This window comes from Doryrhamphus excisus, linkage group LG7 (genome assembly GCF_037039965.1).
Source record: "Doryrhamphus excisus strain RoL-2023G ecotype Guam linkage group LG7, RoL_Dexc_Guam_v1.1, whole genome shotgun sequence".
Taxonomy (NCBI): Eukaryota; Metazoa; Chordata; class Actinopteri; order Syngnathiformes; family Syngnathidae; genus Doryrhamphus; species Doryrhamphus excisus.
The window spans coordinates 21,330,375-21,351,320 of NC_136363.1; the positions used below are offsets into that span (position 1 = coordinate 21,330,375).

At 45.9% G+C, this 20,946-nt stretch overlaps 1 protein-coding gene across 2 annotated transcripts in view; it reads left to right on the forward strand.

Annotated features, from left to right (window-relative positions):
* The window catches only part of LOC131109039 (cadherin-18), a 49,404-nt gene that overhangs the window by 21,690 nt on the left and 6,768 nt on the right, over window positions 1-20,946 (forward strand). For both annotated transcript variants that reach the window (XM_058060575.2, XM_078792427.1), the window contains 8 exons: window positions 3,250-3,544; window positions 6,655-6,774; window positions 13,247-13,414; window positions 13,511-13,698; window positions 13,775-14,028; window positions 14,462-14,598; window positions 15,626-15,747; window positions 16,864-16,981. In XM_058060575.2, coding sequence (XP_057916558.2) covers window positions 3,250-3,544; window positions 6,655-6,774; window positions 13,247-13,414; window positions 13,511-13,698; window positions 13,775-14,028; window positions 14,462-14,598; window positions 15,626-15,747; window positions 16,864-16,981 — 1,402 coding nt within the window. The remainder of the gene's footprint in view (window positions 1-3,249; window positions 3,545-6,654; window positions 6,775-13,246; window positions 13,415-13,510; window positions 13,699-13,774; window positions 14,029-14,461; window positions 14,599-15,625; window positions 15,748-16,863; window positions 16,982-20,946) is intronic.

Genomic DNA, 20,946 nt, shown 5'->3' on the forward strand with positions numbered 1-20,946 from the left:
GTCAGGACATTTTCTGCATGACCAAAAATTAATAACATAAATAAATCATCTGGTGTTGCCCCCCTCCCCGACCCCCCCCGCCGCACACCAACAAATGGACTGGAGGATTTGAAATGGTGCGGCAGGAATGTAGCCGCGAGTCCATGTTTTGGTTTTGGGCTTTGATGAAGGGAGTAAATAAGCGGCGGGAGGTCGGGCACGACCGCTGCTTTTGGGGAATTGCGAGAGCAGAAGCACGCACGGATGCTTATGACTGCGGCGCGCTAATGACGAGCCCTAATGACTAATGCTAACGATTAGCGCTAATGCTCGGGCAGCCTTTAGTTGTTAAATAACTTTGATTGGGAGGAGGGCTGAGCGCTGCTTCCTGCCTGCAAGCGAGACTAAAGGCTACGTCAGACGCTTGCCAAAATGATTCCAAAATTGCCTTTTAAAAGAAGAGAAACTGATTTTCAGTCTTTTACTTTCATCTCGGAATCAACGAGGCGCTGGGTAGACGATAGCGTTGGGCGGCAAACCCTTTGAATAGTTTCCTGAATCTTTCCTATCTTTGGGGGGAAAAAAAAACATTTTGGTAGAACATCAAATTTCCTTATTTTCACTCATTTCCCTGACGTTCACATGCAAATGTTGCCAGGTGTGATGGGCTGGTCCATACCAAAATACAGACACTACTGGTACCAAGGGTTTTATACTGGTATCTATTCTATTCTTACATGAGAATATTTTGAAGGAGAAGCAGTGTAATGAATTGATTTAATTCCACGACTATCTCATTCCAGCTATACGGTGTTGATAAGAAATAAGAAGTCTTAATCCCTCCTTTACCGTGCTTAATGGGTTCCACACCCAACCGTGATAAGTGAAAGTAAAATTCCTTATTAATAAACCGAATATTTTCATACTTAGAGCATACAAGCCTTGCTTACAGCCTTCTAAATACAGCTTTTAACATTAGAGCCCTCCAGATGTGAGGTAACACCCCTACAGTCACCTTTACACTCCAATTACCCAATATAGTAGCCACAACAGTACATATAAATATGGCTCGTGCTAGCGTGTGTTACTGTGTGTTCCATTGCTATTGCCAGAGCTACACAGGAAGTGACATCAGCGGTTCTGAGTTGAGATTTACGTTGCCATGGGTTATTGTCATAAATGTGTACGGGATTTTTGTGCTCGCAGTAACCTGCAATGAAAGCCTGTTTTCCGGTGACAAAGTCAGTGACATTACTGACACCAGGTGGCCAGTGTAGGATATTACATATCATTTATTAGTTGCTAATGTGTTACTTAACTGTTGCCACGCCAAAGTATCAGTGGCGGTACCGGCAACAACAAACCCTGTTTGACTTCAGCTGCCCCGGTTTTCGGATGATTCGGTTTTAGACGAAAATGTCCTCCACTTTGCTAAGTCACCGCCCGTGGATATTTTTTTTGTTGTTTACTGTTAAATAAGCTGCCACAGGCCAAAGAAAGTTCAGCGTGCCAGCAATAAATGCATATTTTATTTCCATTTTGGGTTGTTTGTAACAAAATCATTGGATTTTATGATTTCCTATGAGAAACATTGCTCGGGTTTCCGTGCGTTTCACTCTTTGTCGAACCTTTTGAGAAGGAATTAATGATGAAAACGGAGGTTGCACTGCTGTAGTATCCTGAGAACCATTGGAGCAACAATAAAGTGGACATGTATGATGCTTTCTGCGGTGGATTTAATAAAAGGACTGCTTCCTAGCCTGGAGGCGCCTCATAGATCTTTGCTCCGAGCGCCCCTTTGTCTGTTGATTTCCCCCCTGCTCTTGAGCGAGGTCGGCATCGCGGTGTTGATGTCGGAGTATAGACGTCGGCAGAATAATTGAGCAGCGTGGGGTTCGGTGATGCAGCAGAGGTGGATGCCGTGCAGACGGCGGCGTGCTTGATCATCATCATCACTCGAGCCAGACGCCGAGCGTGACTTTCTGTTATCTGAGGTCACTTAAATGTCAGGATTGGAAGACGATCTTTGGAACACGGCGGGGATGTAACAACGTTGGTTTGGGGTTTGGACCTGGGACGCTCAGACAATTACACACCAAGATTTACTTGGGAATCAACAACACCGAATCACTTGACCATCCAAAATTCCTAAATTGGAAGAACTATGAGGGATTTCATTTTGGGACATACGGTACACAAGGATGGATGAAGTTGCAGGAAGTTAACCTGAATATAAGACGGTATATCTTTCCCCCCCAAGTCCGATTAAGATGTGTCGTCTTATATCTGTAGCATCAAACAAGGGAGTCTGAGCTTTTCTTCCCGTCACTCACACAGCACAGAGATGTCTTTGATGGAGTGTACATACTACAGTTGCACAATTAGAGCACAGAAAACCCGTTAACCTTCTAAAAATGTTTTTAAATATTATTAGGGCCCTGTAATAATAATAATAATAATAATAATAATGGATTTTATTTGTAAGCGCCTGTCTAGGAAGCCAAGGACATTTTACATGCCGATAACAGCAACACACACCTAAAACAGGACAAAAATGATACAAAGTTAAACAAAAGACGTGAGAAGTCCTGATATGTGGGTTTTGAGCGTGGATTTGAAGAGAGGAATATGTCACGGATAGCCGGTGGGAGGGAGTTCCAAAGTTTGGGAGCAGAGCAGCAGAAAACTCGGCAAGGGATGATGCTGAGGTGAGCAGATGGGAGGGTGAGGTGAATGGAGGAGGAGGATCTGAGGGAGAGGAGGAGGTGCCAATGAGGAGGAGATCAGGGAGGTGGGTGGGTGTGTGGGGGTGCCGAGCTGGTGGATGGCCTTGAATGTACACAGAAGGATTTTGGGTGGGGGTGATGCGGTGATGATGCGGGCGGCTGATTTCTGGACCATTGGAGAAGCTTATGGAAGGATTTGAACGAGAATAGCGGTGGTACGGTGCTATTTGCTCTGTTGTATTTATTATTATTACATAATTATATTACAACTTTGACCTTGATTGTACTGCTTTGTCAAATCAATTTCAAAATAAAACTTTGAGAAGGATGTACAGTACAACAGCACCACTAAACAAGTACGCTTTAAAAAGCATTCCCAGATATGTTCAAATGTTTCGCTTAAGGATAAAACCCTAAGAACCGTGGTTGAACGCCGCCCATTGATCCAGTACTACATAGACCTGGCTTAAGTCGTATTTCGGGGCTGCAAAACGATCAAACACTTCAAAGCCTTCATGCTGCCTCCTTCTGTTTTCCCTTGCAGCTTCACTCCAACTCGGATAAAGGCGACGGATCCGTCCGCTACATCCTAAGCGGCGAAGGCGCGGGGACGATATTCCTGATCAATGAGGTGACGGGGGACATCCACGCCACCAGGAGCTTGGACCGGGAGAAGAAATCGCATTATGTCCTGCACGCCCAAGCTTTGGACCGCAACACGGAGGAGGCGCTGGAACCCAAGTCGGAATTCATCATCAAAGTCCAAGACATCAACGACAACGCGCCACAGTTTCCAGATGGACCCTTTGTAGCCACGGTGCCCGAAATGTCTGAAGTGGGTAAGTTGTGGTTGTACAAAGTAACACGACTTGACACGGCTCATTGTTGTCACGCGGCTTCCGGACACTTTTACCGCCAAAAACCTGCTGGCGGATATAATTAGCCGCTTGCTGTGACCCGGTCCCAAGCAGAAAGACCTTTGGGGAGGGCGGGGGAGCGGGGGAGACCTCCACTCCACATCAAGGGAGGAAGAATAGCTTTCTTCCACCACGGAGACGAGTCGCTGCCTCGCATGCATCATGTGGCAACAACATCTATTTTTTATCTTTTTGTCTTATTTTTTTTCCCAGACAAAAGACGGGCCTCTTCTCGGTCCAGCGAGTTTTGGCCTGGCGGCAAAATCGCTCGTATTTCACGGCACGTCTTACAAATGTTCAAAAGGTGCAGCTGCTGCTGTGACTACGGATTTGCCTGATAAAACAATTGACAATAAAGACAATAATGATCAGATTTGATGGACGCTGTCAGCATGGAGGATCACGGCTACGTGTCATCGACCCCCCCGTCCCCATGCTTTACCGTCACAATGAAACCACAGCACGGTGTAAATGCTTATTAATTATGCAAGCGTCAACACAGCTGCAGGCGCCCACTTAATATACAATCAATATGTGCCATCTTACTTCATGCATATTCATGCACATCAAGGAGGAATATATGCTACACATGTATGTATGTATATATGTATGTATATATGTATGTATGTATGTATGTATGTATGCTGCATACAGCGGTGGTAGAACGCTCACGCTGGCTGTTTGTCATGTTGGGATCTGGGAGCTTGCTCATGGGCACACATGAGCAACTAGGCTTTTATTATTAAGAATGTATTTATTACAAGAAGATCGCTTAGTGAGCATAAATACAAGAGTACGAGTCTTATCGTGGATTTAAATGTGAACCAAGCATGGTTCCTGCTTACTTCCTGTTTACTTCCTGATCGATAAATGGTTTCATGTTTACATTAACCAATGAAAGTCTGTGAGGAAATCAATGACCGTAAAGGAGGAACATATCGACCCCAATACAGGACATGTCGTCTTATATTGGCACTCTACAAATCATGGACAAATGAAGTAAAATAAAAAATAAGTAGATGCAATGCAGTATCCTACATGATCACTAGGTGTCAGTAATGTTACTGTAGTGTAGCACCAGATTTGGCTTTTACTGCAGCTTTGAATGACCTCCGAACCTCACTTCCTGTCCTCCCCACACTCGCATTTAATGGCTTATTTATGAATTTAATGGCCTATTTACGCTTATGTCCACTATATGGGGCAATAGAAGTGTAAAGGTGACTATAAGGGAGTTATTTCATGTCTCGTAATACTAAAACCTGTATTTAGTAGTAGTTTTCTATGAAGGAATACTATTTACACCAATTAATCAGTTGGTGCAGTCCTCCAGTGCCCCCACAAATTTGAGTGTTAGAGCTTCAAAACCAGAAATAGAAGGGTCGTCTTACATTCGGGATGCTAATGCTAACCTCCATTTGCCAGCAACAGTCTCGAGTCCGCCAGTACCCCCACAAATTTGAGTATTAGAGAGAAGGGTCGTCTTACATTCGGGATGCTAGTCTCCAGTCCTCCAGTGCCCCCACAAATTTGAGTGTTAGAGAGAAGGGTCGTCTTACATTCGGGATGCTAATGCTAACCTCCATTTTCCAGCAAAGGTCTCCAGTCCTCCAGTGCCCCCACAAATTTGAGTGTTAGAGCTTCAAGGACAGAAATAGAAGGCTCGTCTTACATTCGGGATGCTAATGCAACCTCCATTAGACTAGCTACTCTCGTGGGTCATCATCGCAAACAACACTCACCACAAAGACACGTATCGGCGCCCTGCGTCTTAAGAGGTGAGATCACGCCATCTTGTCTAATGGCCGCCTGGGCTGTGGTACAAATGCAGGAAATGGGGAGCTTTTAGCTGGCGTGAAGACGCAAATGGAAGGAGACGCTTAAGTGACTCCGACCTGTTAGTTAGAGCGCTGCCGATGGCCGACAAACAACTCACATGATCATCAACAAATACAATAACTGCACATAAGCAGCGGGACCGCGGCACGGTGGTTTTCCCAAGCGTGGGAACGCACGCAACTCAAGCGTGTCACCACGTCTTCCACTTCAGCGGTTTCCACGGTCTCGTCACATGATCCCTGGCCTTGCTAATGCGCCGTACAAGCTCGGCGTGCACTCATCAGGTAATTATACAGTAAAGGGTTAATGGAGCCTGTAATGCTAGCTGAGCAGTGGATGAGTGTTCACTCGGAGCACAAAGGCCGTCAGGCGCTGTGTGCTACGACAGTAAATAAAGCAAGCGGCCCTCCATAATTCTTTGTCTTCGGGGGGGCAGCGGGGGGGTGCAGGGAATGAAAGAAGCTAGCTGCATTGTTTCAAGTGAAGGTCAACGCCTGAAAAATGGCCACTGATTCAATTTACAGTCATCACACGCGCACACACAGTGCGGCTTACTATATGATTGGTGTGTGTTTGATTCCGCATTTCTACACTTCTTATAGACTTCATGTGACGTGTCATCATGGCAACACAGTGGAAGGCGTCAGTGCATGAGCGCGCCGGGATCCGTCTTAGGATTCAATATACCCCCCCGCGGCTCCCGGGAGAAGCCATCGATGCTCAGCCGGGAAGAGAGAAAAATGCCTGGGAAATTACAACCATGAGAAGACGAAAACAAAATGTGCTCCTTAACCTCGCCTACCTCCAGCTACTTGGATCTCACGCTGAGTGGAATCAATACAGCTTTTGTTCTCACAGTCAAAATTTGATGAATGTTTTGATTGGCATAGACGAGGATGGGTGCTTCGTCACAGAGTTGCTGTCAATTTCACAGCCAACGTCCACGTTCACACTGCAGGGGATTTGGATTTTTTGCCCGTTTTTATGTACACTTGCATCCGGGAAGTGACGTGCTTCCCGGGAAGACGACGTTTGGCCACCCAAGTCCCGACTGACCCTGGACATTTAGCATCGCGTACAATGACATCATAGCATTCTCACATAATACTTATATGTGTGCTGGCAAGCATACGTGTATCGAGTCGGCATACATCCAATATATTCCAAACTTTTTGTCGTGTGTTTGTGTTCAGGGACGTCTGTGCTGCAAGTCACCGCCACCGACGCAGACGACCCCACCTATGGAAACAGCGCCAGGATCGTCTACAGCATCCTACAAGGACAGCCATATTTCTCTGTGGACCCCAAAACAGGTGCAGTCCCTGGCACGCACACACACATAGATAGATATAGAAAATGCGTACACACACATACACACACACACACAACAAAGCGAGCATAGTCAGCATGGCAGCTATAAATATGAAATGCGTGATAATAACTTTGCTGCATCGCTACAGTGAACACTGTTCTTTTAGCGCGTCGTCATAAAAGCCGAAGCAGGCACAGTCGACTTGTGGACCGCCGGCGCTCCTGCTGGACTTATTGTCTCCTTGGGGGCTGGAGCAGACATTTACAGTTTTTTTTTTTGTTGTTGTTCTTCGCCATCTGAGAGGCGGGAAAGCGGCGCAGCGGGCGGGGCGGCCATCTTTTGTCTGAGAGGCCTGGAGTAGAAGCTATTAAATGTTAATAATCTCTCCAAAGTGGCCGGCATATAACTTTTATATGATGTGAAAAATGCATTGTCGGGAGTGGTTTTGTGTCTCTTTGTGATCTCCTTTTGTCTCGCAAAGTGTTTGAAAGTCGTTGGTGCGCCAGTCTGAGGGCGTGTGCGCCGATGCTAACAACAAACATGCTTATGAATTGATTGTTTGCGGCGTGCAAAACAACCTCCGAGACCACGATGCCGCTGTAAAACACGGCGCGCAAATGAAAAGCTGCATATTTTCACTGGGCCCCCCCAGAGAGAGAGAGAGAGAGGATTGACAGGGGGCGGAATATCGTTTGTGGATCTACCTGGCTGCACACCTCCCTACGTGCGGCGGCCTCACGAGAAGAGGAGCTTGCATGCGCTGACTCGGCAGCGCTGTAATTCTTGCTGGAGGCCGACGGATGATTGGACACGCGATGTAAAGCCAGGCCATGCTGCACATTCCACACACACACACACACACACACACACACAGTTGTTGTTTTCGCCACTGGCCATCCACCCTCAGCTCTCGAATTAGGACGCACAGAACTCCAGCGGTCAGTGCAAGACGAGGAGGAAGTGGCGCTCGCATGCCACTTGTTCTCTTGTTAAGTCTTATCGCTGTGGCACACGGGGGTGGGGGTGTGGGGGCCGGTGGGACTGCTTACACCTCCCCCGGTCCTTGTTAGAGAATAGCAATTGATGTCTTGTATTTCCTCTTCGGAACCTGCTATCACGTATGCGACTCCAAACAAGCCACCGTAACAAACCGTATGACCTCACCATTCTCTTCTATTGGTCGCGAGAACGTAAACAGGAAGACGCTGTGATGTTCGAATGCCGCTACAAAAAAACCTGGAGCTAAATTGTTCCGTGTTAGGAAAAAGAGGCCTTTTTGATGATGTTCAAATCTATCATCTCGACCGACTTTTCAGAAGACAGGCGCTCAAACGCTGGCTTTTTGAAGTTGCCGCTTTGCTGCTCACGGACACTCTAACTCGGGGAGGCTACTTTTACGACAACAATGTCCCCTACCAGATGTAGAAGTATACCGGTATAAACGTCTAATCTGCATGTTTGCCGCCATGCAGCCAATCCACGACGAGCTTGAAGACATCCTCGTCCCGACTGACGCAAACGTGTAATCGCTCAGACAACACAAGATGGAGCAGATTCCCGAAGAGGAGTAAACCCGATCAAAGACCAAGCTGCTGTCAGTCGTCACGTCCACCTCGCCTGCCCTTCTCAGTCTCGCCCGAGTCTCAGAGAATTCCGACATTGCATTGCTTTGCAACGCTTCACGGTCCTTCTTGCATCCTAAATAGGCTAATTTCTCTGCCGATGTGGGATTTGGGAGTTTTATTGAAGGAGCTGACACAGATGGAGGCTTCCTCTGCGGTTACACTTTGCCCAAAGCCTCAAGCTGTCATCCTGTCAATCAGACATAATTTTGAGGATGACAAAATAGTGAAAAAAGCCATGCTTTGATTGTCATCTAGCTTTAGCCGCAAAGAGCGCACCACTGAGGGATAACGCGGAATTGGACGAGCCGGGATTCCTGAAGCCGGAGATTGAAGGGCGGTTTTGGTAATCTTCTATAATCCTTTTTGTTCACCCAGGAGATTGTCCTCCTTTAGAAGTTTGCTGCCAGACAAAGAGGTGGATCGTGCGATGCTATCTGCTTTAATAGAGCGAGGAGGGGGTTGGGTAAAAGGCTAACCACCTCGCTGTGTCAAATTGGCCTCAGGTTCAAGGAAGTCAACTCTTTCTCAATTATTTTCTAAATGAACCCACGGACTCCGGCGAGACTCTCCGGGAGGTATTGTGGTCCGGGGAGGGTTCAAGGGTGCAACGCTCACGCAACCTTTCAGCGACTCCAAAAGAAGTCTTGTGGTATTGTGAAAGATTTCCACTTTAGAGTGAAATGCAGCCTTGTTCCTTGCAATGTATCAAGTGGGGACGCGGAACCACTGACTTTATCCTCACCTGTGGTTGAACCCCACACAATGACACAACGGCGCAAGAAGCACTTCAGACTACTGAATGGTGTCTCTCGGACATTAGCTGAAGTAAGACTGCAGTTAATAACAGGCTTTTAGTGCTTGGAAATGCACAAGACTGCGAGCTCACGCTGAGGCCTGGCATTTAAACAACCCGTGCTTGGATTCTTGCAAAAAGGGTGGCTGTGCTTTTAAGATGTCAGACGAGAACTTTCCTTACCATCACGCAAAGTTTACCCACTAGTTTTACAGTTTAATTGGTGAGAGGAAGAAAAAGGCTTTGCCGCTTTCGATATGCGGGATTGAAAAGGTGTGGAAGTGGTTTGGAACAGTTTTTATAACAGGCCTAAACATCAAACCCTGTTATGAACTGAAATACTTGGCGCAGTGGAAGGTTTGATGTGAAGCACAGTTGGCATAGTGAAAGGTTTGATGTTAGAGTGAGAGGTTGAATGTTAGCATCGTTAGCAGAGTGAAAGGTTTGATGTTAGCATCGTTAGCAGAGTGAAAGGTTTGATGTTAGCATCGTTAGCAGAGTGAAAGGTTTGATGTTAGCATCGTTAGCAGAGTGAAAGGTTTGATGTTAGCATAGTTAGCATGGTGAAAGGTTTGATGTTAGCATCGTTAGCAGAGTGAAAGGTTTGATGTTAGCATAGTTAGCATGTTGAAAGGTTTGATGTTAGCATAGTTAGGATGGTGAAAGGTTTGATGTTAGCATAGTTAGCATGGTGAAAGGTTTGATGTTAGCATAGTTAGCATAGTGAAAGGTTTGATGTTAGCACAGTTAGCAGAGTTAAAGGTTTGATGTTAGTATAGTTAACATAGTGAAAGGTTTAATGTTAGCATAGTGAAAGGTTTGATGTTAGCATAGTTAGCATAGTGAAAGGTTTGATGTAAATACTTTAGGATTCCTGTGTGTCTTCCTAATTTGGATTGTCTAACATAAGTCTGAAACACTGTCACCTAAACACAAAGCTAGCGCAAAGTTTTGTATTTTAATACATATACATACAAACTAAAATGTTTTTATTTTTGAAAATAACAAAATGGCTGAATAACTCTACAGAGCCTTATTATTATTGAGCTATTATGCGCGTTGTTGCTATCAAGCCCGCAATGCCTTTTATGCCACTACACAGCACAGCCTAATTGATATATCCAATATGTAATAGGCTGCTTACTCATGCCTAATTTACATGTCAATTCCATGCAGGATTTATAATGCAGCAGCTTTGGATTGTGGAAACACAAAAGAGTAAACAAAATGACTTTTGCCTTCATGTATTTTTGCATCTAGTTAGCGTCATTTGTGTGTGCGTGGTTGTCCTTCCTCCCGGCGAGCGTTCCGAGTCTCGGCGTGCTTGGCAGCCCTGCTGGCGATGCACGATGTGTTGTAAACTTGAGCGCCCGCAGCAGCGCACAGGTCACTTGGCTCGCACTTAATGAGGCTGGAATACATTGGGACTAACTATACAATCACGCCTGATTGTTCTCCCAATCGCCGCCAACGACTGGTTGTAAAGAATGGAATAGAAATAATAAATAGAAAAGAGCGAGAGAGGGAGTTTGAGTCCTTTTTTTCCAAGGCTGTAAGCAGGAAATGACACGCTCTTTAAGCGGCACAACATCGGTGATTAGTGTAAAAATGACCTTCGAAACATTGAAACAGGAGGCCATTCGGCGTACAGTGGCATTTAAAAGTCACCTGCCAGTTAAAATGCGAATAAACACAAACAGTGGAACCAGCTCATCGTTTTCCTCCTCCGGTCTCCGGCGGTCGAGACGCATGGCTGTGTTTATGACGTCTCGCTCTGTGCTGATTCATTGCTGATGAGCGCGAACTGCCCGGGCCGGCCGTGACAGATGATACGTGACCTCTGAGACCCCCCCCCCCCCACCACCATTCTTAATGCTGCCTCCTTGACCCACTTTTAATGACTAGTCAGCCCGGCGCTGGATTCATTTCCGTCTGCAGGGTCTTGACGCAGAAAAAAAGGAAAATGACCTTTTGGAGTAATGAAAGCGCTTTCATTTGCACGTTTTGGTAAAAAAGGGGCGGAAAAAAAAGCGAAATTAAGCTTGTCGAGACTTTCATTGATATGAATAGCTTGAATAAAATATATTAGCTGGAGTCCCTGAATGGCTGCAGCGGTCTCGTTGTTTGACTTCTATTTCACACTAAAGCTACACTATGACACGGAGACAAACGCCTCGGTTGACTTGGAGTATTAGTACCATGCAGTAACATAAGAGGATCTGGATATTACATGTTGAGCCCATTGCTAAAGGAATACCAAGGGTGTTTATGGTCGGAAATTGGTCTCCATGTCTTTCATTTTCTTTAAGTTGTCATTCATAAGTTTTTTTTTCATGTATATACCGTAATTTCCGCACTATAAGTCACACTATTTTCATAGGTTGGCTATTCCTGTGACTTGTACTCCAGAGCGACTGATGGACACCTTTTCTGTTTATGTTTATATTTTGTGTAGATGAATAACCATTGTGTTAGCATATCTTACACCTATTCAGCCCGTTCTCTTTTCTTTTATTGTTAGAACTTGCCTCCAAGAGGACATAATGTCTGTTTTGGTCAAGTAGTTAGTAAAATAAATTACCCGCAAAAAATGCAACTTATACTCCAGTGCGACTTATGTATGTTTTTTTTCTACCTACTGTATTTTCTAGACAATAAGTCGCATTTTTTGCGGGTAATTTATTTTACAAACTACTTAACCGAAATATAATAAAAGAATAGAGGCTGAATAGATGTAAGATATGCTAACACAATGGTTATTCAGCTACACAAAAAATAAACATAAACAGAAAAGGTGTCCAGTGTTTATGTAACATAAACAGTTTTTTCATTTATAAGTCGCGCTGGAGTACAAGTCGCAGGAACAGCCAACCTATGAAAAAAAAAGTGTGACTTATAGTCCGGAAAAGACGGGAATTATGCATTTCTGGCCTTGTGCGACTTATACTCTGGAGCGACTTATAGTCTGGAAAATACGATATATCATGCAAAACCTGAGACAGGTTATTATTCACTTTTGGAAAAATGCTATAATACTGCAGTGCTAGTCTTATCTATGTTGCATAATGGGCTGATTGATGCATTTCTAGGTGGTTGAAATGAATGCTTGCGTCCACGTGGAAGCTTTAGCATTCTTAGCTGTAGCCACTTGTGTTTATGTAAAACAACATCAAGTGTTTCTTGTTGAACTGCAGTTGTCGGCTTGACAAAGAAATGAAAGCCGTCTTTGGAGGACGAATTCAACCTACAACTCGGTCGCCGTCTTCAAACGAGATGGCGCATTGTGCGGCTCATGCAAACGACTGCACAATATTACAAACTCCTCTCATCAAGCGTCGGTGGGAAATAAAAAGTGTTCTGTCAAACAAATCAGTGGGTGTCAACTGTCAGCAGGAGGCGAGAGAACGCTGAGTGTTTCTTTTTTTTTTTTTCTCTCTCTTTGTCCCTTTGGCGATCAACAACGTTTTCCACGCAGGGTCCCGCTGTTTCCAGTCATGCGTATTATTACAGGGTTCACAAGTTCACAACAACACAAGTTCAATGGTCGCCGCAGGGTGCCGGGGCTCGGGAAGAGGAGGAGGAATGGTCAGATCTGGTACTCGGGGAAGGGTGTGAGCGTAGCAACATTATTCCATCTCGTTCCACGCGGCGCTAGTGAATCAGCGCTCTCACTGTGACGCTCATATAGGAAATTGTGAGGCGCGCTTATTGGATTCGATAACTCGCCGCAAGTCAATCTTTAGCTCAACGTGTGTGCACTGTAGTTGGAAATGTGATGGAGAGGTGAGAAATTCCTGGATTCAAGTGAAAGAAGGCCTTGGCAAGGACCTCTTCAATGCAATAATTGGGGGAAATGCTAGATGACTTACGGGCTTAAGCTGTTTTGCTTAATTGCGGCCATGTTTCCCAACCAATCTGACCCACGTTTTGCAGACTTGACAAAATGTGCGCAAGAAATTTTGTACGAATTGAGCAAAACGGTGTAAATTGTAATTGTTATTGTATGTTTTGATAACAGTGCCAGGAATGACAAACATGGCAAATTGTCTCTGCAGGGATCATCAGGACTGCCTTAGCCAACATGGATCGGGAAGCCAGAGAACACTACACTGTAGTCATCCAGGCCAAAGACATGGCAGGCCAAGTCGGCGGCCTCTCCGGATCCACCACCATCAACGTCACACTGACCGACGTGAACGACAACCCGCCAAAGTTCCCACAAAGTACGTACCCAATGGGAACCCAGGGCCGTCCCAATGATTCGTTGGGTACCGATTGTGTTCCGAAATGTCGCCCTTACATCCATTTTTTGTCCGCAGAAAATTATCAGCAGTATGTCCCTGAATCGGCTCAAGTCGGGAAGCCGGTGGGGAAGATCAAAGCCAACGACGACGACCTCGGCGCCAACGCGGACATCAAGTACAGCATCATCAACTCGGAGGGCGCCAACATGTTCTCCATTGCTACTGACAGGGACACAAAAGACGGAATCATCACACTGAAAAAGGTCAATATTTTGTTTCAGTAGGCACTTTTGTCAACATGGCGTGTGTTTACATCTTTGCTCCGCCCCGTCCCAACAGCCCCTCAACTACGAGCGAAAGAAGACATACACGCTGCACATCGAGGGAACCAACACCCACGTGGACCCCCGTTATTCCTACTTGGGCTCCTTTAAAGACACTACCACTCTCAAGATCACAGTGGGCGATGTGGACGAAGCGCCGGTCTTCTCATTGGATTATTACATCATGGACGTGTACGAGAACTCGCCGGGAGGCACGGAGGTTGGCGCCGTCACGGCTCGGGACCCCGACAGCAGGAACAGCCCCGTCAGGTAAGACGGAACGTCGCAAAGAAACCATGCGAGTCGAGCTGGTCCGAGCCTGGCGCGATGTCATGAATATTTGCGTGAATGATTCTTTTTTTTTCCCGGGTGCTAACAGTGTGAGCTAACCGCAGGCGATACAAGTGCTTAGCACATTTGTATGCGCTCTAAACTTCCAGTTTGTGAGGCAGTGGGAATGGGAAAGACAGATAGCAGCCCCGAGGCGGCGGACTAATCCAGGGTTTCACTCTGCACAGGTATCTCATTTTGTGACACTCATGCATGCGATCCCCCCCCCCCCTTGCAGCACCCGGCGGCGACGTGAAGCCGCTAATGAGATGGCGTGTCGCTGATGCTTCAGCGAGATGTCGCCAGAGCATTGTTGCACCGCCGTATGGCGACTGTGGATTTACTCTGAACGATTCCTGGTACCTGTCTTCAGGTACTTCATCGATAAAAAAGAAGTGGGTCCGAACTATTTCCGAATCGACGAGATCAGCGGCGTCATCAGGACCACGCAGCCTCTGGACCGGGAGGACACGGCTTGGCACAACATCACTGTGATGGCCTCGGAGGTTGGTAGGTACCTGCTGATACTCCATCGATACTCCAACACTACGCTGTTTAGCTAGGGCTGTATGGACTAATCGCCCATTTTTTTTTTTAATACTAATGAATTTCTATAGTTGCACATTTCTTTTCTGTACTACTCTTCAAGCAAAATGATAAAGTAAATATTGCCAAGCGCATTTACTCGGGGTTAGGAAGATCATTTACATACTGATTAGAATGTATTCAAGTAGGACTTCCTTATAATTGACTAGCAAATCAAATTAGTCCCAATTGTTCACTGTCCTTTCATACATGTAACAATTAATTCAATTAAAACAGGCCCGGCTAACTTTAGCTATCAGGTAACTTGGCTAATTTGTAATCACAATTAGGCAAATCCCACTGCCAAGCAACCGAGGTGCTGCATGCTAATGCTTTATTATCTCCTCCGTCGCTTATTAGCATGCAGGCATGAGCTTGCAGAAGGCAGAAATATGGCGGCTTTGAATGCGCAAGGACAAGGAAAAATAAACTTAGGCAAAAATATGTAGAAGATGAAGCCTTTTGTTGGTGATCTTAACAAGACGGAGCGAACATAAACATTCCATCATTCACTTCCGCGTGACCTTCCTATAATCGTTTATTTTCTGTAATAAACTTTGAAACCTGACATAGTTACACATTTGTATTGGTAATCTTGCTACAACAATGCATCACATGCCTTCACCCATGTTTCGCAATGGGTAGAAATGTATAAAAATTACACGCAAAATTGCTGAAGATTGGATTCCAATCTTCCAAGGTTTTCAACAACTTCCCTTCTAAAGCTTTTGATCTAAAAATAATGCTCCCTATTCAGTTTTGATAAAACTGCCACCACAATGCAAGGTTAGAATCTGCCATCTGGATCTTATCGACATCGAATGTGACGTGGGTTTCTATAGCTACAGTACGAAGGCACAAAATGGCGGCCGGTCCGTGTGCGGATACAGACGACAGCGTCAAGTAGCGGCTGACCTTTGGCTTTGATTTTGTCTTCCCTCGTCTGCGCCAGACAACCCTGGCCTCTTCAGTCACATCCTGGTCACCGTGCAGGTCCTGGATGTCAACGACAATGCGCCACAAGTGGCCGCCGACGAGGAGATCATCGTTTGCGAGAGCACGCGGGCCGGACAGGTGAGCGTCCCAAGTCCGCCATTAGTCTCTTTTGAATGTATTTTGCTGTAAACGGTTCTTCGGAGAAGCAGCTTGTGGCTGAGAGGAAGCCTCACAGGGCGGCCGCTTCATCAAGGCTCATTTAAAAGCAGCACTTCAGTGCAAACTGTGGCAGCTCACAATGGAAGCCGGCTTCAGTTTGCTCTCAGTGCTCTTTGATTCCTTTGAATTAAGCTTTTTTTTTCCCCTGTTTGAGCTACAGAGCAATCAGACGCATGGAAATGGCTGAGAGGCCAACTGGCTGTCGGAATAAAGCAACATTTTAATCATTTTGCACTAGTTGGGGAGAGTCTGAATTAAGGTTTGCATTAAAACGCCGCCGAGGCTTTGCTTGCGGATTAAGCGCGAGGAATGACGTTGTGTTAAATGGCACAGCAAGGCTTGGCTGCACACGTTAAAGAACGCGACTCGTTTGGATCCCGCCACGCGGGGATGCTCCCATTGGTTGGCAGGCGGGCGCTAATTAACAGGCGCCAACTGGCCCTCATTTGCATAAATAATACCATATGTGTGGTTTTGTTGCAGTCAGCAAACAGCGAATAAAGGTGATTAAACACTGATTAAAACTCGCTGATGAATGCTGAGAGTCAAGCGACCACGTTAAAGCCACCCCATCCATCATCCATCAGCAGTCAGTCAGAAAGTCAAGAGTCCATCTCAGGCACACAGAGGACTCAAGCTAGCTGGGCATGCCCACGACACCGCTAGATCAGACTAGAATCCAGAGTCTTCAATTAGCCACTCTACTTTGCGCTCCATCAGCCAACCTACGGAGGAAACTCATTTCGGCCGCTCGCCAAAACTCATGAGCATCGATGAGGGGGGGGCAATGTCGATCGACCGCTAAATCGAAAGCTATGCCTTCTGGCTCTTCACATCGACATTACTGCAGTTGCTGCACCGATTCGCCTTACTGCACTCTTGAGCAAGACCCCGAGATACTTGAACTCCTCACGCCACACTTTTCCGGCTTCACATTCACACACACACACACACACACACACTGACATCCATCTTGGATTCATTGATGAATTTCCTGCTTTCTGTTCCCGCTAACGACCTTGTGTCCAATTTCAGGTGATCCAGACGGTCAGCGCCGTGGACAAGGACGACTTTGCCAACGGACAACGTTTCTCCTTTGCCTTGCCCAGCCAGATGTCCGTTAATCCCAACTTCACCCTCAAGGACAACGAAGGTACATGGAGCTGCCCGGCGGCTTTGTTTGCATTCCTTATGCCCGTCTCCCTCGGGATGCCTCGGCTGTCTCTATACCCCCCCCCCGTATATCGCCGGGCTTAATGTGGGAGGTGGAACACTGCGAGGTCGTCGGTTGGTGAGGAGCAGACGGCTTTTGCCGACTGCGCGCTTGCTGTTGTCAAACGGATTAACTGCGCTCTCACTTCTGTGCACGCGGAAGTTAGTGCTGGAGCCAACGGCAGGTGTTGCCATGGTAACCATCACCACCTCTGGTGGATACCTTGAGTTAGGTTGGTTGCAGAGAAAACGGTTGTTCTCCTGAAGTCAAAGAAGCGCAAAAAAACAATCTAATGCATACCTTTTTCATTGCATGTTTTATTTATATTTATTCATATAATATTTGGGGTGTGTTCTTTGCATTTTCATGCACCCCAACTGTGGCGTCTATGCTTTTATTTGACTTACAAATACACCACAGGGCAAATTTGCTAGTGACAAGCACACACCGTTGGTTTCAGCACCTTGGCACATAGAACAGCGACATGAGCAGAGTGAGCCTGTCAGTCAGAGTGTCTTGTTGGGTAAAGGCGGGGCCGCTAGCATACACACAGCGTGCAGCCATTGCACTCTTTTTATTTAAAGTAATAAAATCTCATCTCCTCAATTTTGCGTATCATCTTGTCAACTGTCACGTGACCCCGCCCTGATGTTATGTAATTATTTTATTATGATTTTAACATTGATTCCAATTACATTTGCTGTCAGTTGAAGGGCTCCTTGCATACAGAAATACCACTGTCCTCTATGGGATGTATATTACAAGCACGAAGCAAGGTAAAAAGAGGTATAAAAATAGCCAGGTGACTTTGCAATCCCGTTCAGAAGGTAAATCAAATCAAAGATGTTCAGCTCGGGACGACGGGCGTCGGATCGGGCGCGAGTGTTCCGGAGGATAATAAACGCCGCCTCGCTGTACTTGTTTGTCCTCGACATGGGAACAACTAAGAGGGCCGAGTCAGAGAAGCCATTTGCGCTCCAATAAAAGCAGCTTGACATCTTCCCTGATAGCATCAGGCGGACCATTAAGAGACGCCGGCGAGATGGCGTCTTCTGGTAGCGGGTCTTGGAAAGTCGGAGAAACGTTCTACAGTCTGCTGGTCCATAAGGACACGGTGTCCATGGCGATGATGAAATTCCCCCAAAACGTGGAGCCATCTGCTGCCAAATATCCCAATGGCAGCATCGAGCATGGAGCAGAGAGGCCCTCTCGCTGCAACGCTCCATGGTAGCGTTTTCGGATCACGCTGTTCGACTAATGGCGCATGGTAAATTTGGCTCCTGCTGCACAGCATCCCTCCTTCTCCCCTCAAACAAACTGCAGCATAATCCCCCCGTGGGACAGGACGCCTTTTGTGTCGGACATGGAAATAGAACATTGTCCCTCTATTAATCAGTTGCTGCAGAAAGTTGGAGGGGACCGTACACAAAATATCACTGAATGGTCCAAAAAGCTTCAGCTCTTCAGCTCTTCAGGGAGAAGGTTCTCCAAGAGTGTGTGGACGGAGCGAGGTTGTTCCAGGCTCTTATAGAGTCCAAGTCCTCAAGGGTGGGGTGGCATCAGAGCTGATTAAATGTTTTTTTTGTGTTGAACTGGACTCAACTTCTTGGGCCTTTTTGTGGATGGAGCATCAAAGCGATGATTCCCTTTTGACACGACTCGACACGCATGCAGGACGTATGAAATATTAGCGTGAATTCATTATAAATGCGGGTTGCAAGTATGACATAAGACAAAAAAAAAGGACATTATGCCATACGGACGACACAAAAAGACGTACAAAACGCGGAGTTGCCACTACTTCATGACACCATAAAGGGGAAAAGAAACAGTCCCCAGGCTTCGCTACACATCTTCAGCGTAATGAGTGTAATGTTAGCACTTTAGCTCACGTCGCTATGCGAGTGTTACCAATGTGCTTGTCCTCCTGTCCCACTCTAATGTTCCGCTGTTTTAGGTGATGTATGGTATCAATTAGGTTGGACAAACACCATTAGCTTTTCAATACGCTACACCAGGATGTCTCAGAGGAACAAATGTTCCGACTCCTGGTGACTTGCAGTTTGAGTCGTTGAGTCCGGTCTACTTTGTCCAAAAGATGTCAAAGCAGCTACATTCTTAGCGTTAAGCTCCGGCGGCTCCGTCCAACCCACTCATCTGCAGTGGCAATAAAAAGAAGAAGTCCTAATGTGGATTAGAAGTCCTTTGCTGTGTCGGCCAGAGCGGCACAATGCGGCGGCGTGCCGTTTGACGACTGTGTCTCGTAATTAAAGTAAGCTGCTCGCGCTGCCAGCCTCCCTTTCCTTCTTTTATGTTGGCTGCTCGGTGGCAGGCACCCCCCTTAAAAAAAAAAAAAAAAAAAAAAGACCTTCTGTTGTGACGAAAATCCCTCTCAGTCATTCACACCGCTAAATCTCTCATGACCTCCTTTTTCCGCCTGCGTTACACTCGCCTCGCCGTGGATCTTCATGAGGAGTTCTCGCCTGGCGCTTGTTTGCGGGATTATGTGTACAAACCCGCGATATGAATTCCATTCAAATGCGTGGAGGGGCCAAAGACGAGATAGAGGGAGGGTTCCAACACTGCCACCGAGGCCTTTGTTTGGTCCATACATTGGCGTCAAGTGGTCCAGTAGCTTGGACTTTGGACTTCTGTTTGCGATCTTACAGTGACCTTACTTGCTAGCCTACTTCTGTGCTAATAAAGTGTTGATTCATGCTAATCATCAATCCCAAGGGTCGCTGCGTCACCCATGTACTCGTCTCCAACAAGATGAATGTGCACAAAAGGAAGCAAAAAGGACATGGCCTATTTTCACGTCCTGTCCTGTCTTGTCCTTTTTAATAAATGATGAAAATGTCCTGGTTTTCATCGTTTCGTTAAATTCTGCAGCATTATGGCACGCTTCCATATGCAACGTAATCCCTGACAGGCTGCCGTGAGCGGATGCAAAAAGAAAAACATGAAACCAAATTCTGGTTCCAACTAAAACTGGAGAGTTTGACTTCAGGTTCCTGCCTCGTTCTTACTTTGGGACGTGTGTCTTTTATTATAGATATTATTTTGTTTTTCCAATGATAAGATGTCTTTAAGTGAACTTGGAGACATTTGAGTAGGGAAGATCAGCATTAAGCATCATGAAAATAATATTTAATTCAGACCCGTCACGAAATATAATACTAATTTGTAACAACAAGGTCAGGCAAAATGATCTGATACATTTGTAGGTTAAATAAAAGGCAAATAAAGTAAAAGTAAAACGTGTTTTTATTTCCGAAAAGTACATATAATGCCATTGTTTGTTTGTTTTAAAAATTAAATCAATTCTGGCAGTTTGAGGTCGGCCGGTTGATTTTGGTTTCAATGCAGATCCAGTAGCTGTGAAGTTGGTAACCCATAACAAGATGGTGCTGGAGCTGGTACGGGATCAGGTCTACCGAGATTGAAGTGCAAACGGAACGGAACAAAATGCTCACCAGTCCAATTCTTGGCATTATATGAAAAAAAAATTGCATTATATGTACTTTGCAAAAGTAAACACTTTTTTATTTTACTTTATTTGCCTTTTATTTAACCTACAAATGCATCAGATCATTTTGCCTGACCCTGTATATGATTTATTTATGCCCTGTGATTGGCTGGCGGCCAGTCCAAGGTGCACCCCACCTCTCGCCTGAAGACAGCTGGGATAGGCTCCAGCATACTCAACATTCTGAGATTAAAGCTGGCTATGTTTTATTCTAATTTGCCACAAAAGGCTGTGCCAGCTGCGGTGGTAATGGTTCAAATCAAAGAAGAGCTCGGTCTAATGGCGCAGATTGCCGTGATGCATTTTCAGGCAATGGGTGTATGGCGCTCGGGCGTCTGCATTTGCCGCTTCTGGACAGATGACTCTATTGATGGAG